This window comes from Vigna angularis, chromosome 6 (assembly GCF_016808095.1).
Source record: "Vigna angularis cultivar LongXiaoDou No.4 chromosome 6, ASM1680809v1, whole genome shotgun sequence".
Classification (NCBI taxonomy): Eukaryota; Viridiplantae; Streptophyta; class Magnoliopsida; order Fabales; family Fabaceae; genus Vigna; species Vigna angularis.
In genome coordinates this window covers 31,675,534-31,702,877 of record NC_068975.1, presented here as the reverse complement: position 1 = coordinate 31,702,877, position 27,344 = coordinate 31,675,534, and the positions used below count along the sequence as shown (strand labels likewise).

Here is a 27,344-nt window from a genome sequence, read left to right as displayed (position 1 = left end):
TTAGTCTGACAAAAACAACTTCATTAAAATATAAATGTAGAAAAATATTACACGATGAATTGTTACACCCTTTAAAATGATTAAATTTGTAATAACTACTTTAAATTTAAGTCAAGTAACATTAATTTTTAGACTGATATACAGAACATAAAAATTAACTCTTTGAATAATGATAAAGTGACACACATACTATATAACGGTAAAATGGTAATAAATAAGTAAAATTTATATTTTTTTCAAAAAAAGAAAATAATAAAAATAACAAAGGATATTATCAAATTAATGTAAAAATGATGTGGCAAAGTAATAGTATTGTTAACTCTTTTTCACTGTAAAGTATATTTCTATAGCTTTGTCTTGAGCTCTGATAATACAGTACAATTTACATAGGTACGTGTAGTTCCTGAATTGTATTTATAATAATAAAGAAGTATGTAGGTGATTCTTTTCCTTAAGAGACAAAGAATGTCTGGAAAAGACCGAAGGGAATGTCTAAAGAAAATGATATCACAATGCAAGGCCCTTTCACTTTTTAACCTTTCATTTTCACCCAATCATGAAGGCATTTTTGAACAATTTGGGGTTTCTGAGTTTCCGTGTCTCAAGTTTTCCTTTTATCCATCGAACCTCTCTAGGACTAAACTGGCCCTTCCAAGAGGGGTAACAAAACCTGCACTAAAGGACAACCCTTTCTGCCACACACTCTTGCTTAGTATTTATTCTCTTTTGTTTCTTCATAGACCACCACCCTTTCTTCCTCTCCTCTCTTCCCTCTACCTCAACACAATTCAATGAAGCCTCAAGCTGCCGAGAGCGATCTCAGCTCTCTCAAACGCTCCCCACCTTCAACCATGTCGTCTTCTTCCTCTTCTCTCGTCACAACCCTTGTTGATCATACTAATAACCCTTCACACCCTCCTCCGCCAAGACCTCCTCGCCGTCGTTTTGTTTCTCATCACCTTCCTGAGATAAGCCTCAAAACTCCTATGGTTAGGCCTTATGTTCGATCAAAAATGCCCAGGCTTCGTTGGACACCAGATCTCCATCGCTGCTTCGTGCATGCAGTTCAGAGACTTGGAGGAGAAGACAGTAAGCTTCTTATACATATCTTTTTTGGTTTTCACGTACCCTATTGGAGTCACAATCAGGTTGGTCACCGGAGGTGAACACTTTTCTTAACCAAGGTTATCTCGTAAAAAGATCAGTCTCTTTACGCAACTCTCGTGTTCTATTTATATATGTTAAAGTCTTATTTTTGTCAAAGAAAAGGCTGAATTTTTTATCCGTATGTTTCATTGGTGAAGCTTTAGTTTTGAGTGGTGTTGATTTGGATTTACAGGGGCCACACCAAAGTTGGTCTTACAGCTCATGAATGTAAAGGGGCTTACCATATCTCATGTCAAAAGCCACCTTCAGGTTACTCTTTTCTCCACAACCACGAATAAAGTTATGGGGGAAAAAGGCGTTATGTTATGAGTTCACTTCCTGGTTTCTCTTTCTTATTTAATTTATCTATTTTGAAATGATAAAACAATTTCCTGATAAAGAATGCAACTCCTTCATAATTTATTGTTCGTGTTAAAGTTTCAAAATGGTTGTGTATTGATGACAGATGTACAGGAGCATGAAGCAGGAGCAGATGACTGAAGGTATATAATTGTACTGTGCATCAGTTACTTATGAGCAAGTTCTCGTGTCACAGATGTATGCATCATGTATAAGGAAGATATAGATAGGTGTAGACTACGTTAGACATTTTGTTTGGTTCAATAGAGGAAATTAGATCTATAAACACTGAAAAGAATATATAAATATATACATATATTTACCAGAGAAAATAAAGGAACCAACCAGGGGTAGTGGACCCTTTTCCGTCACAAAGAAGACGAAAGTAACGTCAAATATTCTTCAGGATTTTGTTCCAACAAAATTAACTTTTAATGTTGGGTACTGTTGCACATTTTTTTCATGAGATCATTTACTGACGTTGAAAATTATTCAAATGAATTATACTGTATCGTTTTATTACATATTAATAATTAATAATACTTGTTAATTATAACGTTTTCTTAACCCCCACTAGAATTTATAATTAATTATTATTTATTAATTTTTTTGTAATAGGTGCAAAGAAGAATGATGTGGCTCCGGAGTTTGTAGCCTCCACATTCTCAACTCTTGGCCCAAGATACACCCAACAGAATCCTCCCCAAAGAACCTGCACGGAACAGCTTCTTCCCACCCGTGCTCAATGGTATTTCTTGTTCCATTTACTTTTCTTTGGAAAATATTTTTTACACTAGATTTACTGTTTTTGAAAATCCGCTTTTACAAGTATTTTAGTCATTAAAAAATTATTATTTTTTATTTGTAAGCAAAGAAATTGAAAAATAAAATAATACATGTAAAATTGTGTGTAATTTTTTATTGGATGTGAAAATAATATTCTTTTTCATCATCTTTTCTTTCTTACAGTGTCTATATATTGTTTTTAAACTTTATAAATTGTCTTCTGGGGCTGAAGTTGATTTTTTAAATTATGAAACATATAGGATATATATTTTACATCAGGCACAATTAGTAAAAAATATAGTTGGATAGAAAATCAGCATCACATGTTTTTCTTTTATGTAACATGTCTTTATGTATATATGGTCTGTGTGTGTCAGTATCATATCATGTGTGTTTATTTTGTATTATTTTTAAAAGTAGTGAAAAAAGAAAGCATTGGTATATTTTTTGGATTAAGATATTAATAAAGAAACGACTTTATAAAATACACCTGTAACACTTGTTTTTAAATGTTTATTTGTCAACATTTTAACAAAATTACGCCAATAAAACTATTTTAAATTAAGACATTTTTAATTACATTATATCTTATACAATGCCTAAAAAAGTGAACTTCTGTTTAACAGATAATTTAAAACTTGCAACAATCTAATTATATAGTTCACAGAAAAATAGAAACTCCTCCAGCCAAATTAACTATATCATAAAATTGTTTAACTTATAAAGAAAAGCTGCATTTCTCCAATTTTGTTAACTAAGTGAGCAAAGAAAGGTAAAAACATCATTCCATATCCAATTTATAGGAGTAGAATTAGGAAAATGTGACATGCCGGTCTGATTGAGAAAGATCGAACAATTAATTTGATGGTTAAGACTTAAATTTCATCCTGAAATTTGTGTGTGAAAAGATATTAATTAGTTTCTCCATTGGGCTGTGAGATGAGTAATTTGTTTTGTTATGGCATGCAGGAATGATTGTAAGGAAGGGTATTACAGTGGAAAGCATGGGGGTAAATCGATTAATGAAGAGAAGATGCAGCCCTACATCATCTTCGAGGGTGTTCTGAGTGGCCAGACTGTCCAAGTAAGTAACTCCTTCTTCTCATCAGTGTCTCGTTGATTTTCTGGCTGCCCCCACGCACACATACATGATACACAATACTAATGCAACAAAACTTAATTATTATACAATGCTGAATGAACAGTTTATTCCATTTTGTTTTTCAGGAGAATAAATTTGGTCCTGAAAAGGTGTCACTATGGGGTGCCACCGGATACGAAAGCGACCGTGAAAGATTCCAAGACAGAACTACTATTGCCATAGGAGGAGGAGGAGGAGGAGAGAGAATGCGTGAGAGCTCACTGTCCTTATCAATGACCTCCAGGGCTACTTCCCATTCATTCTTCAATCGCAGCCACTCCGGTCCAGATGCTAATGATGTCTCTCTTGAGCTCACGCTCTCTTAGAATCATGCACATAATAATAACATTCTACCTTTGTCATTTACATATATTTCCTTCCTACAACTACACTACAAACGCTGCCTCACCATCACTTTTCAAACAACACAACAACACTGCTATCGAGTGCTCTTCCGACATTCCTTTACAAATTTTATATATTTTCATAAAAACATTATCTTTTTTATTTATTTATTTCTTAATCAATGTCTCTGAAACACTTCGTAGCACCCCGAGCCGGAGGAACTTGTGATGCTAACGCTGCTTCAATTGGGATCATTTTCTGATCTCAAGTACTTTCTTCTGATTTATATAATTATTATTATTAGTACTGCATATCTTGTTCTAATCTGATTTGTTAGTATTCAGTTTTATTAATTGTTGAAGTTTTAACTTTTTGCTGTCTTTATCAAATAGAAAAATGTTTTTTCGAACCACTTCTTCCGGTTAACAAATGAATATTTATATTTATATAAAAGAGAAAGATTGAAAAGTAAAATAATAGATGGAAAGTGTGTGTGAAAATAAAAGCAGATATATCAGATATGGTTTTTCCGGTTTTTAGTTACTTAGAAAGAATGGCTTAAATATTTCTGATTTGATACATAATAGTAAATATATTTATTCATTCGTAAATAGTATTTTTATTTTTCAAACAGCATTACAGGTTACTATTTGTGAATTAGAAAATTTATTTTTTTAGAAAGGACTTTGAAGACATGTGTAGAAAATTTGATTGCGTAAAGTTAGTTTTGAAAGTAAATAAATATATAATTAGAAAAGCTAGTTTATGGTTGGAAGTGAATTTGGAGCAGTGTGATGGAAGAGTGAAAGGGGTAGGTGATGGAGCAGGGAATGCGTGGGGCAACTGCAAAGTTTAAACGCAGAAGAGCAGAGTGTTATTGTGTTAGAGCTGTGGAAAACTTATATATTATGGATATGTTGGGGGACATTCCCTTATATCGCACACCATTGCCTTTATAGATAGCAGTCATGTTTGCCAAATTGCTTTTGCTTGCTTTTCTTTTAGCAATTATCGGCTGCCAGGCCAGAAAGCTTGGGGGGTCTGATGACGAGAAGGAAGTTTTTCACCATTTGCATGTCTATGGGGGTGCTGGTGGCTCCGCCGGCGGCTTAGGTGGCGGTGGAGGGAACGGTGCATATGGGGGTGGAATTGGAAATGGCCACGGAGGAGTTGGGGGTGGGATAGGGGGTGGAAATGGAGGATTTGGCGGCGGGGGCGGAGGTGGAGGAGGTGGAAATGGAGGTTTTGGTGGTGGGAACGGAGGATATGCAGGTGGAAGTGGTGGTGGTAATGGGAACGGAGGATTTAATGGTGGAAACGGAGGATTTGGTGGGAGCGGTAGTGGAGGGAATGGAGGTGGTGGTGGAGTAGGAAATGGAGGTGGTGGTGGAGTAGGCAGTGGCGGTGGTGGAGGAAGTGGGGGTGGAGTGGGCAATGGCGGTGGCGGAGGAAATGGAGGTGGGGGTGGAGTAGGCAATGGCGGTGGTGGAGGGAATGGAGGTGGTGGTGGAGTGGGCACTGGCGGTGGTGTAGGGAATGGAGGTGGTGGTGGAGTAGGCAATGGCGGTGGTGGTGGAGGAAATGGAGGTGGTGGTGGAGCAGGCAATGGCGGTGGTGGAGGAAATGGAGGTGGTGGTGGAGCAGGCACTGGCGGTGGTGGAGGAAATGGAGGTGGTGGTGGAGCAGGCACTGGCGGTGGTGGTGGAGCAGGCACTGGCGGTGGTGGAGGAAATGGAGGTGGTAGTGGAGCAGGCACTGGCGGTGGTGGAGGAAATGGAGGTGGTGGTGGAGTAGGCAATGGCGGTGGTGGTGGAGTAGGCAATGGCGGTGGTGGAGGAAATGGAGGTAGTGGTGGAGTGGGCACTGGCGGTGGTGGAGGATATGGAGGTGGTGGTGGAGTAGGCAGTAGCAGTGGTGGTGGAGTAGGCAATGGCGGTGGTGTAGGAAATGGAAGCGGTGGTGTAGGAAATGGAAGCGGTGGTGGGATAGGCAAAGGCGGATATGGAAGAGACATGGTGGATAATTTACGGATGAACACTGTGTCTTGAAAACTTCAGTATTTTGTTAGTTAGTAAAGGTGTTCTTATTTGGAGTGAAAATATTTTATTAATAATAGAATAATACAACTTCATATTTCATAATTGTTAGGATTGACTTTGCTATATAGTTTCGTGCATTGAAAACTATAATTTTTCTTTTGAGAATTTATTTTAAGATGTAAACTCCTTCTAAGATAGTTCTTATTTTAAAATATAAAGAGTATATTTCTATTATATATAAAAGAATGAAAACCTTTAAAGTCATGTTTCAAAAATATAATCTAATTTTGAATTTAAAACAATCTTATATTTTTACTTTTAAATAACTTAGTCAAATTTTAAAAATTTAAATAACTTTTTTATAAATATTAAAAACATAACAAATTATAGAAAATAAGGATGTTATTAGTTAAGACATGTTTTTCTATGGAATTAAGACGTTATTTTTATTGATAAAACTGAAATGATAACATTTAGTATAACTCGCTAATTGACACACGTGGTTAATAATAAGTAAAATTATTGTTTTAAAAATGAAAGAAACAAACCAAACCAAAACTACACTATCAGAGAAAAGGCAAATACTACTTTCAGTTTTTGTAAGATGTTTACATATAAAAGAATTCAATATAAAGAAGATCAAGTTTTTAAATAAATTATCAAATAAATCATTTTAAAAAAAGAGAAACAAAACTTTAGCCAATTCTTTTTTTAAAAAAGTATAGACCAATTTATTTAAATAAGTAATCAGTTTTGCACTTAACTTGAGTATGGAATGCCAAGAAAACTGTTTTCTTTTCTTTTGTGCATCAAAACAACAAAATAAATAATCAGTCTAAACTTAAATGACAAAAATACATAAACAATATTCTTCCATTAGCTAAAGATTCTGGGTAAATTAATTTTTTTTTACATGAAATAAAAAGACTAACTTAACACCAATATTTGAATTAATTATGTAAATAAATTTCGGTTATATGAGAAACGAGGGTATACTGATACAGTAACTTTTTTAAAATAAAGTTATAGCTCACTTATCTATGTTACGATTTTATGAATTCGCAGTTAATATTATTTTTATGTAAATATAATATAAATATTTTAATTTAAAGTTAAAATTAATTTAAAATTAGAATGAAAATTTTAGAGATAAAAAATAACATTCATTATAAACTTAGAATTTTAAGAACTTAAATTTTTTTATAAATTATTTAATATTTTATCTAATTTTTAAATTAAAAATCAATTAAATAGTTTAAATAAAAATTAGTATAAAATTATACAAAAATTTAATTTAAGTTTTATTTAAAAATGAATAATATTATTTTATTTTAAAAATAATTAAAAAAAAATAAAAATAATGAATATAAAAATTAAATTAAATATAAAACATTGACATAGATATATTAATATTATTTTTAAATTAAAAAGAAAAATGCATAACTTATTATTCATTAATTATTTAAATAATGTTAAAATATAAATTGAATAAAATTAATGAAGACCTTATTAAAAAATATATATTAAAACTTAATTGATAAAATCAAACAAAAATTAGAACTAAACCTAAAATATATTTTAAGATGGTGCACCAATACTTGAACTAATAAATCAATTCAAATCATTTTAAAATTTTAAAAACTCTATTGAAAAAAAGTAATTTTAATTTTACAACTGTTATAAAATATATGATCTAATAATATTTCTTTATTTTCATCTTCATGTCAATTCTCAGTCAAATTAGACTAGGAGGATCTTAAATTAACAAAGACAAAGACGAAGACAATTTACCACACGAAAACCTGACCAAACAGATACCTGGGCTGTACGACTACGAAAGTCTACTATACATAGCAGTTAAACCTAAAACGAAAAAAAAAAAATAAGGACACGAGTTTAAAAGAATATTTTTCTTAAACAATTTTAGAATAAAAAATTAAAAATATATAATTATTTTTTCATAAGTCAGATGAATTTTTATATGTTAAAAATATATTTTTAGAAAAATCAATAAAAACAACTTTTACGAATTAGTTCATAAAAACTAATTTCATTTTCATTCTTAGAAAGTATTTAGGAAGAAATTTCTTCAATCATATCAAATATATATAACGTAGCTTCATTTTACAATCTGAACACACAAAACAACACGCAGACACATGTATATGTTTCTTTAATGGGTTTTAAGTAAAGTTTTGAGTCTAATATATTTAGCAGATGATTGATATAAGTACAGTGTATAGGTTAGTACAAGTATTCAATAATCTAATTTTTACAATGAAAATTTTGCCGTTTTATAGAATATTGAAGACACTTTTTTAAGAGAACAAATAATCAATCATATTTATCTTGCCTAATAAAATTGGTTGAATATTTACTTTGGATATGTTCTAACTGTATATCTTTTACTAGTTTTTTCAGTACACTATATCACTGCTTTAACATTGCTACGAATTTAACTTTTCCTTCGAGAAATATTCTTAAACATATCACCTATTTCCCAATATGCAAAATAAAATTGAAATTGACATTAAAAAAAAACAGTACTCAAATTTTCAAAACAATATGTTAAATTAAAAGATAATTTGTGATTTTATTCACGTTGGGTGAAATGAAGTTGTTATAGGGATAACAATAATAAACTAAATTAAAAACTTAATTATGTTGTTTATAGAGATGTCAAACAAAATAACCAACCTCTTTGACTCCATTGAATAATGTTTGTATGATATATAGGATAGACCAAACGGTTAAGCATTCGTAACCGGTCTATTTTTTGGATCAACAACCAAGCAGATAAGTTGAATTATCGCTTAAGTTATTGATGTTGGGTCATAATTGAGTCAGCGTTCAAGATATTGTTATTGGACCAATGGTTTTGACAAATAAACATATTAATAAGTTAATAATAGAATGATTAAAGATATTGATTAAAGGTATTGATAACTGATTGCAGGATAAGGAAATTGTTTATGAGTAACAGACCAAATTTAAATGTTCGTTTTATTAGACTTATGTCAGTTTAGGGTCCATAAAATAATTTATAAATAGAAGGCTAAGTCGCAAAGGTAAGCAGGTTGATCTAATTCTGAGTAGTAACTTTTTATTGAATATTATCAGTCTGAGTAGTAATTCTCTTTATCCTATATACAGAAACATTGCTTAATACATATAATTGGGGTTGATACTTGAGGCATTGTGAGAAATAATTTTGATATGCTTGAAGGAATGATAGACTATGGAAAATCTCCATATGAATTTGAAAATATTTATTATTTTACAGAACAAAGTGACATAATTAAAAAAAAGAAAGTTGAATCACAAAACTGATTTAGGAAATGGGGTAAAATAATGCAAGAGCAACGGAATTTTCTAATGATTAATCGAACTTGGTCTGAAAATGCATGTTATGATTGGATTAACAACTTCAAGCAGTATCAGAGATTGTATTCCACCTTGAGAAATTATATTCACACAATTATATAAGTAGTTGAGATTTTACCAAATACCAAAGATCTTAATAAACTTATTAAGATTTACTTGTCAGAAAATGCGAAGAATTACAAGGAATAACAATCTCTTGCCAAAGAAAAATGTTTTTTTAAAAACTTTTTTCAATAACCTTTTTACAACCGTTTATATAACAGTGATTAATCTATTTCAAATATTTAGACTAATAAAATAATAATAGACACTGTATTATCAAAAAATTGTTAAAAAAATTTATTATCCTTTCCTGTCAAAACAAGTAAGATCTTTCGAACATTTTGGGCCTCTCCATGATGTTTTGAAAATTTGTGTCAGATGAAAAGTGGTACACTGCTCATAATTTGATGAATAAAAACGTGCCCTTTATTACATATAGTGCTTTTCTAGTTTTTTTTTTCCTTACTATAACGTGGCAGATTTTAGAAGCATCAGATCTTAGAAAAAAAGATTATGCTCCAACAACCAATTATCTTCACACATAAAAGATCTAACCATATTAAAAACCATATATTTTATACCCAAAAAGGAAGCCATCAATGTCCATTTCATTCTTTTACTTGACAATGATTGACTCTTTTTATTAGAAAAAATTATTTGAGTTCTTCTTCCCACTCCCTTGTATTTCAAGTAGTCAAATAGCACTAATCCTAGCACGTTAACAACATTAACATTAAATAAGTAAAAAAAAAACATAAGATTATGTCATATACTTAAAACTCACAATACATAACTACATTCTTATTTAATTACATATTTCACCACTTAAATATCACTATTTTTCAATTTTACAACTAATTTTTCAACAAAAGTTTAATTTCGCACATTGCACAAACTGTTAAATTCCTAAGAGGTGATAATGTATTATTAGTTTTTTTTTTCTTCTAACGAAACAGATCAACCACGTTGTTTTAAATATGGGAATTGAAAAAAATATGTAATGGTAAAATCCATAAAAAAAATTGAATAATAAAATTTGAAAATTCACAACATTTAAACCATAAAATGTTTAATCAAAGTTACACTGATAACATTAAAAATGAGAATATGCTGAGGAATTAGTGATAGTAGTTGCATTATCAAGCTGTCTTCCAACTTTTATGTTCCATGATGAAATTTTAGGATTATTGCAAGTGGGGATTTGCTTGTATTTTGGTGGGCGAACACTTCAAATGTTTAGTAAGCCACTACGAAAGCAAACATACTCTATATCGAAGGGAACAAATATCAGTAACCAAAACTCAATATTTTTAATTAGTCACATGCTACCCACCTTGCAGTCCTTTCCTTCATTAACGTGCCTCCATTATTTCTTCAATTAATTAAAGAGAAGTGAGTACTGATTAAATATCAGATTCAGAAGCTGTTCTTGAATTGAAATGATAAGTCATGGATGACATATAATCAAACTTGAATATATATCTTTGTTTCCTTTTGATATATCAGGAGATGATACTGTCACCAACTCCACTACATATAATTTTATTGGTTGTAGTATAATGCTGTCTAACTGGAGCTTAATATACTTTATATTAAAACGCAGCATCACCAACAATCATGGAATGTAAGGTTTTGGATTTTTATTATCAGATAGACATTAATTTATGATTGGTCTAAACTTGTGTCATATTTTCAGGCGGCCATGGTTGACCAAGCAAGAAAATTATTGGACCCTTCTTGACTTGAATGTTCAATTCTCTTGCCCATGACACTTCCCTTTTGAATTTAGCATGACCATGATGGATATTTTAATAGATTTGTTTTCCTATATAAAGGGGCCATCAGAACCAATAACGTCAAGCAAGTAAGTTGTTCAGTCAGCTGTGGTTGTACGTACGTAAAGAAGAAAATGAGTGCTGCTGTTCCTAAGTTTTTGTACTTGGTTCTACTTCTGTGGGGAACTTTTTGTGCTTCGATGAGTGGTGTTAGTCATGGCATGTATGTTGATGGTAGAAATTATGCTGATAATTATTGCTCGTATACAAGTTGGAGGGGTTGCGGCAGTTTCTTTGGAAAAGGCGGTAGCGATTCTAAGAACGATGAACAAAATGTACAAGTTGGTAGGGGTTATGGACAAGGTGGAGGTGGTGGTGGTGGTGGTGGTGGAGGTGAGGGTGGAGGTGTTGGTGAAACTGGTGTAGGCTATGGTCATGGTAGTGGATTTGGTGCTGGGGTAAGGGTTGGGCACGATGGAGGAGGAGGTGGAGGCGGCGGTGGAGGAGGAGGCGGAGGCGGCGGCGGTGGCTCAAGTCATGGTGGAATAGGTCAAGGTAGAGGGTTTGGTGCTGGCTTTGGTGTAGGCGGGGCTAATGGAGGACAGGGGGGTGGGGGAGGAGGAGGTGGCGGTGAAGGGGAAGGAGTTGGAAATGAAGGACAAGGACGTGGCAGTGGTTTTGGCTCAGGTGGAGGAGTGGGAGGCATAGGAGGAGGTGGAGGTGAAGGTGAAGGAATTGGCAACCAAGGACAAGGTCATGGTAGTGGTTTTGGTGAAGGGGGAGGAATGGGAAACACGGGAGGGGGAGGTGGAGGGGGAGGTGGAGGTGAAGGTGGGGGAGTTGGCAATGAAGGACATGGTCACGGCAGTGGTTATGGTGTAGGTGGAGGAGTGGGAGGCACAGGAAGCGGCAGTGGTGGTGGCGGAGGTGGAGGTGAAGGTGGAGGAGTTGGCAATGGAGGGCAAAGTCATAGTAGTGGTTTTGGTGAAGGTGGAGGAATAGGAGGCATAGGAGGAGGTGGCGGAGGAGGCGGGGGAGGTGGTGGTGGAGGTGATGGTTTTGGTAATGAAGGAGAAGGTCATGGTAGTGGTTTTGGTGGAGGTGCAGGTGTGGGAGCAGTTGGCATGGGAGAAGGTGGTGGTGGGGGTGGAGGAGGAGGAGGAGGTGGTGGTGGAAATGGAGGTGAAGGGTATGGAAGTGGTTTTGGCGCAGGTGTTGGTGGTGGTGTGAGTGGTATGGGAGGAGGAGGTGGTGGTGGTGGTGGAAGTGGAGGTGGAGATGGCAGTGAAGGGGAAGGTCATGGGTATGGTAGTGGTTACGGTGGAGGCAGAGAAGGAGATTATAACAAAGGTTCAAGCAACGATCATGGTGTTAACAATGGCTTTGGAATTGGATTTGGAATGGGTATGGGGTTTGGTTTCGGTATGGGAACAAGTGGAGCAAAGTTCACAACCCAACAACGTAACGTCAACCATCCCTAGGAACTCCAAAATTTATCACTGCCCTTCACTCTCATATTTTCATGCTTCAAACCAACCATGTTCACAACTATTTGTTATTGTATCTTAAGGAAGCTCCTTTTCAAAAGACTATTGATAAGTATGTCGTCAAATATTACTCCTTATGGTATAAAATGCATGAATCACATGGAAAAATAAAATGCTATTTATTATTTCAAAATTTTCAATTGCTTTTTTAAGAGAATAATTGTATCACGACTAACTTTTACATAAACCACAAGGTTAAAATAGTCATTAAAGTTCGTAGAAAATTAAATTACAAAAGTTCTCACGAATTCAAAAATTAAATTACACATCTTTCCTTTTTCAGATATAATATTGTATTTCTTATTACAGGAGTTTCTTTCGGTTTCCTAGATCTTAAAGTAATCCACGGTTTTTTCTAAGATAATATGTACGTTTATGGTAAACTGTCATACTGATAAAAAAAATATGTTAAAACTTCATGGAAAAATCACACATCAGATCATATCTCTGGTTTCAGAAAACAGAAGAGACAGAAAATCAACGGAGTAGTCTATTTTTTGAATAAAAAATGTAACGGAAAAAATTAACAAAGGTGAAAGTTGGATTTTCGGGTTTAGGTTGGAAGCATTGATTATATTTAATAAACTAATAGTGCTCTAATAATATACAGTAAGACAGCTAAATAAATAAAAAAATACACACACAAATAAGAAATTATCTAAATTTTTGTTAGCTATACTAAAAGCATTATTTTATTTTCATTAATATAGTTTGAATCTCAAAAACATGTTTTGTATTTTTTTTAACAGTTTTTATTTGTTTAATTTAATTTGAAGCGATCTAAAATGATTTGATGATTAGTTGGCCCAAGACTGGGTCAGAAAAAAAAAATCATTTGTTTATAATATAAAGTCAGACGGGCACAAGTTATTCGACAGTTTTAACTATGCATGATATTTCCTTTTATATATTTTTTTCAATAGCAGGCTTTTTTAATATAATTACACAAATGAATGAAAATAATTTATTTTATTTAGTTTTTGAAAAAAATATTACTAATATATCAAATTATTGACCTTCTTTATTAATGACACTTACAATTATTTTATCATTATTAATTAATATAAAAGAGATGCGACCATTTCTCCTAAAAACGTGTCTTGTAATAAGGACAAGAGGAACTCGGGTATAAAGTACTCGTTGATAGTTTTTTTCGTAATATTTTTTTAAATACAAATTCAAATTATAAAACAGAAATTTATAAAATTTTAAAAATATTCAAATAAAAATTGAATATGTATTCACAGATTAAAAATATCATAATATTTTTATCTAATCCATTAATAATTAAATAATAAAAATATTATATTTATTACTCAATATCCCTTAAAATTATCAATTTAATATCAACTTCGAAATTTACTTTGATGTATCCACTAAGTAAATTATCCATACTCATTTATCGCTGACTGATATTTTGAAATATATATGCTTGAAATTGTGCTCTAGTCAACATTTTGAAATGCTTCTACACCACATGTCATTCTACGTTAACATAAAAAAAGATATAAGAATTTGCATGCTGACCTCTAAGGCATAGAAAAATATACAGCCAACCCATGAAGAATAACCACCAACCAAGATCAAGTTCTTTATTTTAAAACGTTTCTCATAATTATTTTTACCAAAAATAACTCAATCAATCGAATTAATATGGACAACAAATATTTCTAAAATGAATTCAATTAAAATATATACAATGATAACAAATATTTTTGTATTTCGTTAAAGCATAAACCATTTTGTTAGTTTTTTGTTGTTGTAACTTTTACTTTTAAAAACATTTAAAAATATTTTGTGCTAATATCACAAATTTTTCATCTAGGTAGGATTTATTAACAATATTTATAATTAATTATTGTCATGATTAGGAATGAGAACACAATATTTATAATTAATTATTGTCATGATTAAGAATGACAACATATTGGAGGGGCAGGTTTGACTGTCTCATACTCGTCTATAAAAAAATAATTCCTCTTTATTTTTATACTTAAATTTAACCGGTATACAATTTTTGTCTCTTTTCTAACTTTTACTATAAATTATTGATACACACTTGTATCCGTACCCGTAGTCATACGTGTTTCTTTACTGTTTTAAAATTAATTAATTAATTTTTTATAATATTATAAAAAATTATTTTAAAAAATATATAATTATTATAAAAAATTTAATATCAAAAGAACATATTATCATTTATGAATATCAAATATTTAGATAGAAATTATAATAGTATACATTTTAAATTAGAAAACATATTTTAAATGTCTATTTACAACAACAACAACATTTATTTAATTTGTAAACATTAATAAAACAAAATTGATAAAACTTAAAAATATTTTTTTAAAATATAGAAAGAAAATATATATTCAAATTTAAAAATATTTTAGATATCTATCTCATACTTACAATTATAATGAAATATCCTTTTTTATTCACCAATAAAAATTATAATACACTACTTAAATGAAACTACACACCAAACAAAAAGTTAAACTGATAATAAATGAAATATAGCATAGGTATTTCATTTTTTTAATTTCAATATACCTTGCATGGTGATAAAAAAGATTTATGACAATAACATTAAATTATTATTCTATAGTCAAAAATTGTTTTGATATAATTCTAGTGATAAATTACACTTATGATAATAAGTTAGAAAATAAAAATAATTATATATAAAAATATAAAATAGTGTTTAACATGATAAAAATAGGCAACAAACAATAATATTAAAAAGAAGTAAAAAAATTAAATGTATGTTAGAAATAAATTTGATACACCATTGTGTAATTAAAGTTTATGATAAGATGAAAATATTTTAGAGATTTAAGAAAATTTTTCAAAATATGAACTTGGTCAAACTATTGAAAGATAATGAAAATTGTTTTAACAAAATGAAAATAGTTATTTAAATAAAAAATTTAAGAATAAGAAAATAAATGAGATAGTTGTTTTAAATTACCTAATAAATAAAAGGTTTATACCATTACTTAAATTGGGAGTTAAACATTATCATGTAAAAAAATAAACAATAAAAAAATATTGAAAAGAAATAAAAATATTTAAATATGAGACATAAAATATATTTAGTTTACCTACCTCATTTCAACATAAGTGCATAAAAGTTACAATCAAATAAAAAATATTCTGAAAATGTGAATTAATTTTATACTAAGCCCAACAATTAGAGAAAAAAAACTTGTGTAACTAAAAGAAAAAAAAGTTATAAAACTAAAAACTAAATATATATATATATATATATATATATATATATATATAATTATTCAATAATTATAATTATTTTAATAATTTAAACGGAAATGAATGTTAAGATAAATATAGAAACGAGACATATATTCAATTTAAAATATTAAATATTACTCATATTCGTATTTAATTTTTTTAAAGATTTTTCATCAAAATTGGAATATATTTGGACAATACTCCTAAAGACGAGTCTATTTATCATCGTGATCATGATTGTTTTCTTGGCCAATACGATAATAGTGTTGAATATTTACTAATTTTATTTATGATTAAATTTTATAGAAAAAACTACTGATAGCTTTTAATACTTTTTTTTGTTTTAAATACTTTCATCTTTATAAAACTGGAAAATAAAATCTGTTAAGAGATTGAAGTATAATTTCATTCTCAGATTTTTTATAATGGTTGATAGAAGTTTTTTATATTTATTATATTCAGATGTTCTTTAGATAAACTTTTGTTAGATTTAAATGACTTTAAAATTTTAAATTTATGACATTATAGAACTTTGATTAAGCCTTGTTTGGATAAAGTAAAAACATATTTTCTGAAAAAAAAAATAGCATTTTACATAAATTAATTTATATACCCAAATTCGATAAAAGAAATCCATAATTAATTATGATTTAAAAAATATAAATTAACCTTAATTTATGAAAAAAATATTTATATTTTTTGCTTGTTAATATTTTGAAACAATTAATCCAAACAAGATCTAATGCTTTCCCGTTTAAGAAATTTAGATTAACAAAAGAAAAAAGTGATGAACATATTAGATTATGACTCAAATATAAAACATGCTTAAAACTACACATTTTGCATACACAACTTTGACTATTACCTGTATAATTTCAAGTGTTACTTCTTTCTTTAAAATACTATGTTTTTTACGTTCTGATTGGCGATCATGATGGTCTCCCACTAGTAAACTGAAAAGTCTACACACGGTGGTTGTCGATTACGTAAAAGATGACAAGGGAGTTGTAATAACTTGACGAGAAAATTGCCACACATTTTTTTCATTGTTTTGATGAGTCAGAGCAGATTAAAAATTTCTTTGCTTGCGTGTCCGCAAAAACATCAAGAAATATATTACAAGATTTGATAGAAAAATAAAAAAAATAAATTACATGAAAAAACTAACTAAAATTGAATAAAAAATGGATTAATTGTTAGCTAATTATGTTACAAGATAAACCATTAGAAGAGTTTGCTAGCGAATTCATCGGTTGTTGTCCCCTCTACTCGAGAATAAGCAGATTTTCTAGCAAGATCTCTGAGTTGTGACAAACTCCTTCCCAATTTCAAAGCCAGCTTCATTTCAAACAATTCTCCATTCTCTCTTTGCTCCTCATCTTCCTCCATCGTGTCTTGGATCGAGTTCTCTAACTGTTTGAAGAATCCACCACAGTTTCGATACATTTCAGACACCATCCCCACTTGACCTCCATGCTCAAAAGCATTAACAGTTGTTGCTAATGCCCCTCCTATAACTGCCACTATAGCTCCCCATGACGAACCTTCCGTCACGCATGCTGATCCCACAGCGGCAATGCCGGTGAGTAAAGGCCCTGCAATGGCCAAACTCTTGTTTACCTTCAACACCAAGTTTCCTAACCTCTCGTAGTCCTTCATGTCCTTTTCTTTCACCACTTCCAGAACATTCCTAAGCTCCATTTCCAACCCCTTATTCCACCCATTATTATTCTTCCCTTCTTGTTTTTCTTCCTGGTATTTTGAGCTGTTCATTCCTTTTGGCGCTGAAGGCCACCACACTGCTGGCTCAAACTTCTTAGGGAATTTTTCAAGCATGGCTCCTAACAAAGGAAGTGGGTACGCTTTGTCCAGGGCCAAAACTCTCTCCATCGCGTCTTTCACGTCTTCCTCGGTAGGGTTTCCAATGGCTATCGTTGTCTCGATGTGGGACTGGAGCTGCTTGAACAACCTCGTGGCATTTCTTTGCTCCTCTGCAAGCTGTGAGGGCTGTATTTTGTTCATGACAACCAACATTCCCGTGGAGGCGGAGAACAAGAGCATGGAGGATAGTTTGAGAGCTAACAGCGGCGCCCCACCGCCGCCGATGGAGGCGGCAAGGCCGACCATAGCGGAGGCGGAGAGTGTGAGCATGTTGACGGAGTTCAAGAGAAGGGTGTTCCAGTTGTCACGTTGGTCGCCTATGTTGTGATGCATCTGCACTCTGTCAGCCACAGCTTCGAGAATTGCGTAGAGTTGAACAATGGTGGCTTTTGAGGGTGTGGAGGTGGTGGTGGAGTTGTTGCCTGAATTGTCTTGGAGTACTGGGATTGTGTGGGAGAAACCGTTTAACTCTTGGAACAGTTTTCTACTTGGTTTTAGGTTTGGTGTGTCAGAAAGAGGTATATGAAGTTTTTTTGGGAGATGGAGAGAGGATTTTACTGTTGATGGTGATGTTGAGCAAAGGGAATTAGAAAGCAAAGATGAAATTTTTAAGGAAGACATAGTGGTCTAGGACTGATGTTGCGGATTTGATTTGATTTGATTTGATGTTGTAGGTAGCGAAGGGTTGCAATATATAGGGGGTATGTGTGAACGGGATAGGATGAAAAGAAAGGGTCAGACATGGAAACTGTTGACTGGATGATATGGGGTTTGACTTTTTGCTGTGATTTTGGATCTATGTTTGTTCAAACTAGAACGTCTCCTACTCGGATTGCCTCGGTTAGTAGTTGTTTTGCAATGATATCGAGAGTTGAACGTCGTATTTATTAATTATAAAACAACTTGTTTGTTCTCCAAGGTTATTTTATGTCACACCTGACGATAAAAAGTGTCAACTACATCTAAGTTTGAGTTTGGTAGCCTCTCTGAATGCACAACGAAGTTTGACAAGTTTATACACACCAGAGACAAGGGAAAAACTGACATAACATGTGATGGAGATACGCGGATGAAAAAGCCAGAGTGTAATTTTATTTTATTTTTTACAAAAAAAATACGAATTATATTATTTTAAAATTTAATTTATATTTATATTATTAAAGTGAGTTATAAAGTAGGTGCGTATTTTTCTTTGAGTAAAACTATTATTTTTCAATGATCTTGTATATGCTTTCACATATTAAAATCGATGACGATGTAGTGACGTCTTATTTTACTTTTAAATGTTTTATGTATTTATTCTTTTTATGGTCAACTTCGTATTTATTAGAAATTGGAATAAAATCTATGAACACGAAGGATATTGCACAAATAAATAAACAGCATATATATAAAAGGTGTATAGAGGGACTCACGAGTTCACCTACCAGCGTATCTGACAGAGAAGTGTAATGTCTAACGTTGGTACAGAATTTCTTAAAGAGGGTTTTAATTAATTTATTTTGAAAAAATCGCCAGCTTCTAATTTCAAGTATCTAATTACTTGTTTTCTTGGGGATGAAAAATAGACATGCAGCTAACTCATATTTATTATCATATTAAAGGAGGAACTGGGGATTAAAAAACTATCGTATAGAAGTCATCAAAATTATCTGCTTAAATGTAGACCCTACCAAATCACTTTTTTATAATATATATATGTTTCATTTTAGAGATTTAAATTAAAGTTATAATTTTAGCCTAGCTTAATTAGGTATTTCATTTTGCAAACACGTTTGGAATAGCTTAAGGTATTAATTTCGGGTTTTTGTGGGGGGGAAAACGTTAAATTGAGAATTATTAATAATTTAATATTATTCGAGAAATTTCTTACATTTACATAATTTCTTTTAATAAGATGATTTTATGTATTTGAACATTTGTAGATTATGATTATTTTTCAACAAATCTTTCTCAAATTATCCTCCAATTTCCCAATAACTTTTTCTCCCTCAAAGCTTGATATTCATACAATTCTTTTGTATTTGCTACGGATATACCACTGATTATTTTAAAATCACATTTTGACACACAATCAAATTAAATTAGTTTAAACTGTAATATTGATTTTAGCAATATTTTCTGATATGAACCCTAATATGCTTATTTGTGCTTTCATTTGGGTGAGGAAAGGTTACATGTCTAATGAGACAACGTGCACAAGTATCCCCTCTGGCAAACTATAACCAAATTTTCTTTCTTTTGTTAATTTTTCTTACCCAGTGAATCTCATCACTGCAGTTTGCAAATTATAAATAGCTTTCGATATATATGTAAATATACAGGATTTGGGAAGGTCTATTTGAAAGAAAATTCTATAGCTCGTTGTGTTTAAAATTTTGTCAGACTAACGGTAATAACAATATATATGATCAGTTTCTGGGTATCAGAAAAAAAAAACATGATAGGACAGGTCAAATAAATTACATTAACTGGAATTGTTCATTTAACTTTTTAAGTATTAATATAGTTTCGGTTAATTAATATTTTTTAACCTCAATATCAATAAAATAAATTGTGTAACGAAAAACATCATTGTATTGATATGATATAAATTATCAAATAACTTATTATGTATACACACATATCTGTGAAACGTATATAATCAATATCGAAGAACGAGACAATAAAATGGGACAACAAAACGTTTATAATATATTGAAATAAGAAATTGTCAAGAAGACGTTTTCCAAGTTCAATAAGTTGGTTCTGTTGGCAACGTTAGGTTTCTGTTTATATTTGATTCAAAACTTGAATAGTCAATGATTTACTATATATTGAAATAAAAAAACTGTTGCACCATCTATATAATAAATAATACATGACTGTCATAGGCACGCCTGGCCTATTAAACGAGTCTATCTTACACTGATTTTAAATTTGTAAACAATAAATTCCCTTCCCTTTCTGCTTTGTGATCTAATATCCTACAAGGATGTTGAAGGAGAATGCAAAAAACATTATTAAAAGTAATGTGAACTAATCATCATTCCATGTACATGTATCCACACCTTAAATCTTTTACCAAAACAATTACACTTTCATCTAACTATATTCTCTCAATTTTGCACGTTAGATGACTACACAATATACATGCACTATTTACATTTCAAAAATGAAGAAATGGTATGTAAAATTAAAAAATGTTTCATCTTAGAAAAGTTTGCTGGCGAATTCATCAATCTCCCTTCCTTCTATGCGATATGCAGCAGATTTTGAAGCAAGTTCTCTCAGCTGTGACACACTTCTTCCCAATTGCAAGGCCATCTTCAATTCAAATAGCTCCCCGTTTTCTCTTTTCTCCAAGTCTTTCTCTTCAATCGTGGATTCAATTGTCTCTTCCAACAGCTGGAAAAATCCACCACAGTTTCTGTACATTTCAAACACCATTCCAACTTGGCCTCCATGCTCAAGAGCATTCACCACTGAAGCCAAGGCCCCTGCTACCACAGGAACTAATCCGTCTCCTGAAAACACACACCCTAATGCAGCAATTCCTGTGAGCAAAGGTGCTGAAATAGCTAAACCCTTGTTTATCTTCAGTGCAATGTTCCCCAACCTCTCGTAATCTTCCATGTCTTTTCTCTTCACCACTTCAATAACCTCCCTCATTTCCTCTTCCAACTCCATACTCCATCCATTATCGCTCTTAACTTTCGTCTGTGCATTCTCATTGTTCAATCTACTTTCTGGCCACCATCTAGCAGCTTCAAACTTTTCAGGAAACTTTTCAAGCATTGCTCCTCCTAACAAAGGCATTGGATAAGCTTTGTCCAACGCCAAAACCCTCTCCATAGCACCCCTCACATCACTTTCACTGGGATTTCCAACAGCGATTGTGGTTTGGATCTGTGCCTGAAGCTGCTTAAAAAGCCTTGCAGCATTTCTTTGTTCCTCGGCAAGTTGAGAGGGTTGGATTTTGTTGGTAGCAAGTAGCATCCCAGTGGCTGCAGAAAACAAAAGAGCAGATGATAGTTTAAGAGCCAAAAGTGGTGCCCCTTCACCAGTAGCCGTGCCTGCAACACCGGCCATGGTTGAGGCAGTGAGCGTTAGCATGTTGATGGAGTTTAACAAGAGGGTGTTCCAATTGTTACGTTGTTCTCCAACGTTGGTATGCATTTCAATTCTGTCAACCACAGCCTCCAAGATTGCGTAGAGTTGAATAATGGCCTCGGAATTTGTAGTGTTGTATAGATCACCATCGTGCAGTATTTTGTTGGTATGATTCTTTTCCACAAAAGAGGATTTATAATTGTCTGTGACTCTGAATTTTCCCAGTTCCTCAACCATGGTTCTGGTAGATGATGGTAGCACTTTGGGAACTGAAGAGGATACTGGAGGTAGTTTAGGGAGATTGATAGAAGAATTGATTCTCTTGAAAGATGAAGAAGATGGAGAAGAATGTAAAGGGCAATTATTAAGTATGGAAAGCCGTAAGGAAGACATGTTGTATAGGTGAGATCGCAAGATTTTGCGTTTGGTTTGCGAAGGTTAGGTAGCTGGCATACGTATATATAGTAGGGTGGAAGAGAAGAGAGACATGGAAAAAAATATTAATGTGGTGATTGGGTCCACTAAAACATGTTTGCTTATGTCAGGTTGACCACTTCCTGTTCAAAATATTGTAGCTAACGTTGTTCCCTTTATACCCTTTATACTGATTTTGTATCGTCTAAATGTATATATACCAGAGGCTTGCATGAACAATGATATTTTAATCCAATTCAATTTGCTATGTTTACTATTTGTGTTTTAGGTAGTAGTTGAGCTAGTTTCCTGTTTTCCTTAAATACTTAAAATACTTTTCCTTTTTTATCTTCAACCCTGTTTCATTCGACTTTAATATTGCAAAAGCTTTAAATACTTTATACTTTAAAAAGTAAATTCACACCAGCATAAAATAATATCTATTATTGGAGATTTCATATTAATTAAAAATGTAATTGACTTATAATATATAAAGGTATAAACTCTTACTTTATTTAAACTAATTTAATAATGTTAAGTTAAACCTAAATTCTATTATTTTAATATTTATGAAAGTCATAATTTTCTTTTCATCAATGAATTATACAAACGATTGACCTCTAACATGAAAATGAATAAATTTTTTAAACTTTTACTTATTAAAGTTATTCTTTCTATTTGAAAGTATATTTTCTCATTTTATACACAAATTTAGTCTTTTAACTTTTATGTTAATTGAATATATATATTTTTTTTCAAATTTTAATGGTAAACTTTTTAGTAATTTATGATATAAAATTATGTTAATCTAATTTTTAATATAATTTATTGAGTTTTATAATAAAATAAAAAGTAGTGAAATTTTTGGCATAATTTATTGGGTTTTATAAGATGTAATTGAGTTTAAAATTTGAGAAAATAAAATTGTCAATGTAATTTGTACATGTATAAAATATAACATTATATTTCAGTTAAAAGAACAACTTCTAGTTTAAAAAATATAGCAAAAGGATGGGAATGTGGGATTCCTTTATCAAAAAAATGTTTCATCAACTTTAGTAAATCAAAATATTGTGTTCTGGTAATATTTTTCATCTTAAGTGAATTTAATTTCCGTCTTTCAAAAACATTATGGTTTTACTCTCATAATCTTTTAAAATTCAAAGCAGTTGTTACATTTGGCGAATGTGGATATTATATAGGTATGATGTGCCTAGTCTAAATACGCGTAACATCGTTATAAAAGCTGTTTGAAAAATATGAAGTCTGAAATTAAAAATAAAAAGTGAGGGTACATTAAAAAACAGAAATAATATTTTCTTTATGTTTTGAATAAGATCGGTATCTCTCAATTTTTCCTTGTATCTTAAATTCAACAGTGATATGTCGTCATGCTAAGAATTTGAAGAAATACTGATCCCTTTTTACCTGGTCCATTAATAAACTTATGAATAGTTGAGTTTGAACAAAGAACAAAGAATACGTGATTTTGACATCCTCTTCCCCAAGAAAACAAAATCTTAAAAAGGTCAAATCGCTGCAAATTTATTCTTAATTTCTTCTTGAAAAGTAAATTGGACAAATTCTTCGGCCGTATGGTTTTGACACCCAATTTTCGTCAATATTTTTTCCTTATTATGAAAAAAAAAATAATTTATCAGCGGCTAAATTGTAATTTATTTTTTATTTTCTTGCAAATATATTTAATTTTAGCATTATAAGTGGATTGAGTATCATTTTTTAACAAATCATTATTATTATATTTTTAATACCAACATTTATTTAAAATAAGTCGAATCCTAGAGGTGAGTTTATTTATTGCTTCGTTCTTCGTAGGAGAAAATAGTGCTCACTGCTTTCTTCATCCTTTGAATATGTAAGTCCTTGGACTGTTTCCGTACTGTCTTTTTACTGGCTGTGATCAAATTTATTAGCAGTCAAAATATAGTTATTTTTTTGTGGCTGTGATCAAATTGATTAATAGTCAAGTTAATCTAGGTCAGAGAGAAAAACAGATATTTGAAAATATAATTACTTTGGCTGTAATAAAATTGATTAATAATTAAGTTAATGTTGGTCTTGGATGTGACTTCTGAATTCAAAATGCATTTGAGATCAAATTCAAACGTAAAAATATTATTAAACATTAGATATATTGAATCTAATTAAGGATCATGCTAACAGATTTGTACTCAGTTTTGGTCTTGGTGCTAGTATGACAACAACTGTTCATGCTGTCTACTCATTTATTCAAGGACTAATATATGCTACGAAAAACATTTCTTTTTATTCTCAATGATCTTTTTATTTAGTCTTATAACCTCTTTGTTATATTTCTTTATATATTTCATCCTCATCTTTTTTTTATTTATTTAGTCTTTCTGTTAAGTTGTCCATTTTAATAAAGGTTAAACATTATGATTGACCAAAAAAACAGTTGTAATTAATTGACATAAAACATTAAATATTAATGCTCACAAATCCCTCCAAGTTGACAAAAAAAAAATGGCAAATTGAAATCTAAGGGGGGGAAATTACACAAATGGCAAAAAAATTAAAATTACGCCCAGAAGCCCAAATAAAATTTAAATTATCATCCTAGCAAAAATTAGGACCGAGAAAAAAAAAAACTGTATTTGACCGAACTAAAAACAATTCTAAATAAATTTGAACATATATTTAGTTAGATTGAATAAGTAGGTAATGTTGAATAAATAAAATTGATTAAAATGAATAATGTGGTTGAGTTTGGATAGTGAATTGAAATTTTATAGATAATTGATTCAACCCAAATTTACATTTTAATATTTATAAATTTCTAAATATATTTTAAATTTTAAATTTTATATTTAATATGATATTATTTTGTTAAAATTTAGTAATAAGTTATATATATATATATCATATTCTATTATAATAATAATTATTAAAATTATACATATATTTTTTTAATTAAAGATTAACTATATTTATGTCATTTATTTAAAATAGGAATAAATTTTTTTATTAAAAAAAATTATTTAGTATAAATTCTAATCTAAAATATCCATGTAATTCGAACAATCCAAATTTAATTAATCTAATAAATTAAATGATCGTATATAAATTTTAAATATTAAATTTAAATTATATAATAATGATTATGGTGAATCGGAATCCAATTTAACCTGTTGGATTCTCACCTCCTACCAAAAATAACTCCAACCGAATAGAAAAGGAAGGTTTGGAAAAAAATTGAATGATGCATATCCAATCAACACTGAAGTCGTATTGCTTATCACAAGATGAGATTTTTTTAAGAATATTCTTCAAATAAGAAATATTAAAATTCTTGTATAACAATATATATAAATAAAATAATTTTAATCTCACAAATTAATTTATATAATTTATGAAGTTATGTTGAAGTTTATCTTATAAAATTCATTAGAATAAAAAAGTAAAATAAAAAAAATAAAAAAAAGACAATAGATAATTACAAGAGTGGAAAATAAAACATGCGCATTTGCACCTACCACCGGTCCACTTTAAATTTGACTAGGAAATTTTTCAACAAAACTAATATATGCTTAACCATAGAAAACTTTAAAAACGTAAACGCTATAAAAATAATAAGTCAGAACTTGTTACCTCCTTTTTAAAAAATAAAAATAAGCATTTACTCGAATTTTGTTTAACATTAATAATGAATAAAGTATATTCGCTAACAATAAATACATATTTGCTTAAAACATACGAAAATATATATAAAGCATCACATGGGTAGATGATATTATAATTAATTAATTAAGGTTCATGAGTCTAACTGTTACTGGGTACGAGGGTTTTTTATAATAATCTTAATTAGCACTTATACTAATATTAGTATAAATAAAAAGTTATTATCACACTGCATTTATCAACTTGTTTAGGTGTTTTTAGTTTTATACTTTATACTATTTCTTATGTGATTCCTAAAGCTTGATCCCTTTTCCACCTTTTGAGGGATTATTGTGGATATTAGACGAATGGGATAGTGATGGTACAAGCTGTCGACAACGTTCTCATTTACCAAAGCTATACCAACATTTGTACCACTTTGACTACGATCCATTATATCTTTGTGTGGGGAAAAGGTTTGAGAGCATTGCTTTTCAACAACAACAAAATGAAGGTTTTGATATGATACAATTCAAACATAAGAAAATACAATAATTTTATTTCACCAAATAATACCAATAAACTGAAATTAACTTTTACAGAATAATTTTCTCCTTTGATTACAATTTTTTAAATGTTGCACGCGTATTTAAATTCTTGAAAAATATAAATTGAAATGATCGTGCTACTAATAATAATTAATTTAATATATTAATATGAATAATTTGAAAAACTAAGATCTTTAAAATTAAGAAAAAAAGTTGTTGAATTAGAAAGAACGTCATCTTCATTGCTCATTTTGATGTGTAACAAAAAAAAAACTTAATTGATGCTTCTTTTGTTGTTCCTACGAAAACTCTCTAAATTGGTATAATAATACATAGTTTTTTTTTTTTAAAAAAAAAACTTAAGTAAATGTAAATATTTGTGCAAGTACAATTTGAGTCCAAAACTGTTTTTTGCAACAATAATTAATATCTGAGCATCTTTTCAGTGTTATCTATTTAAGATATGGATATTTTATCTTCAGTTCAAATAATTCAAGTGTTCTCACAATAATACTGCAACTCATAAATTTAATCTAGTAAAATAAATTATATTTTCCAACCTTTTAATTCCACATTCAAATGTGACGTATTATCTTTTATATCAATGCTGTATATGATATACTCATTAAATTTTATACTAATTAGTTTAAAAATTATTATAGGATTTTGATTTTTCTATTAAATGACTTAAAAGTGTTTTATACTAATAGTCACAATTATACTAAGAAAAGTAAATCTCGTTACAATCTAACACCAACCACTTCACAATTATATTTTTAGAAAAAAATGATTATTAAAAGTAAATTTTTATATTTGTAAAAGAAAAGAGAGAATAAAAGAAAGATGAAAAAAGTAAAAATAAAAAGGTGACGAGAAGACAGTGTAAAAGTTTATCAAATATCAATATATCATGTTGCACATCATACAAAAAATTATCATAAAAAAAATTA

General features: G+C 30.6%; 6 protein-coding genes across 6 annotated transcripts; 4 read left to right on the top strand and 2 right to left on the bottom strand.

The window, feature by feature from the left end:
* The first annotated feature begins 755 nt into the window (after positions 1–755).
* On the top strand, positions 756–4,079 carry LOC108342547 (probable transcription factor KAN4). Its single transcript, XM_017580337.2, has 6 exons — positions 756–1,089; positions 1,340–1,416; positions 1,613–1,649; positions 2,125–2,254; positions 3,262–3,376; positions 3,520–4,079. Exons 1-6 carry the CDS (start codon positions 792–794, stop codon positions 3,757–3,759), a joined length of 897 nt encoding a protein of 298 aa, XP_017435826.1. The 5' UTR covers positions 756–791; the 3' UTR covers positions 3,760–4,079.
* Positions 4,080–4,746: 667 nt separating this feature from the next.
* On the top strand, positions 4,747–5,826 carry LOC108341644 (glycine-rich cell wall structural protein). The gene has a single exon (XM_017579301.2). The coding sequence runs from the start codon at positions 4,747–4,749 to the stop codon at positions 5,824–5,826; it is 1,080 nt and encodes a 359-aa protein (XP_017434790.2).
* A 5,326-nt stretch (positions 5,827–11,152) lies between these two features.
* On the top strand, positions 11,153–11,726 carry LOC108341643 (glycine-rich cell wall structural protein 1.8). Its single transcript, XM_052879629.1, has 2 exons — positions 11,153–11,476; positions 11,604–11,726. Exons 1-2 carry the CDS (start codon positions 11,153–11,155, stop codon positions 11,724–11,726), a joined length of 447 nt encoding a protein of 148 aa, XP_052735589.1.
* Positions 11,727–12,142: 416 nt separating this feature from the next.
* On the top strand, positions 12,143–12,499 carry LOC128197564 (putative glycine-rich cell wall structural protein 1). Its single transcript, XM_052879628.1, has one exon. The coding sequence runs from the start codon at positions 12,143–12,145 to the stop codon at positions 12,497–12,499; it is 357 nt and encodes a 118-aa protein (XP_052735588.1).
* Positions 12,500–16,923: 4,424 nt separating this feature from the next.
* Positions 16,924–18,345, bottom strand: LOC108341641 (probable F-box protein At4g22030). The gene has a single exon (XM_017579299.2). The coding sequence runs from the start codon at positions 18,320–18,322 to the stop codon at positions 17,045–17,047; it is 1,278 nt and encodes a 425-aa protein (XP_017434788.1). The 5' UTR covers positions 18,323–18,345; the 3' UTR covers positions 16,924–17,044.
* A 2,355-nt stretch (positions 18,346–20,700) lies between these two features.
* On the bottom strand, positions 20,701–22,208 carry LOC108341640 (probable F-box protein At4g22030). The gene has a single exon (XM_052879310.1). The coding sequence runs from the start codon at positions 22,184–22,186 to the stop codon at positions 20,894–20,896; it is 1,293 nt and encodes a 430-aa protein (XP_052735270.1). The 5' UTR covers positions 22,187–22,208; the 3' UTR covers positions 20,701–20,893.
* Positions 22,209–27,344: the final 5,136 nt, after the last annotated feature.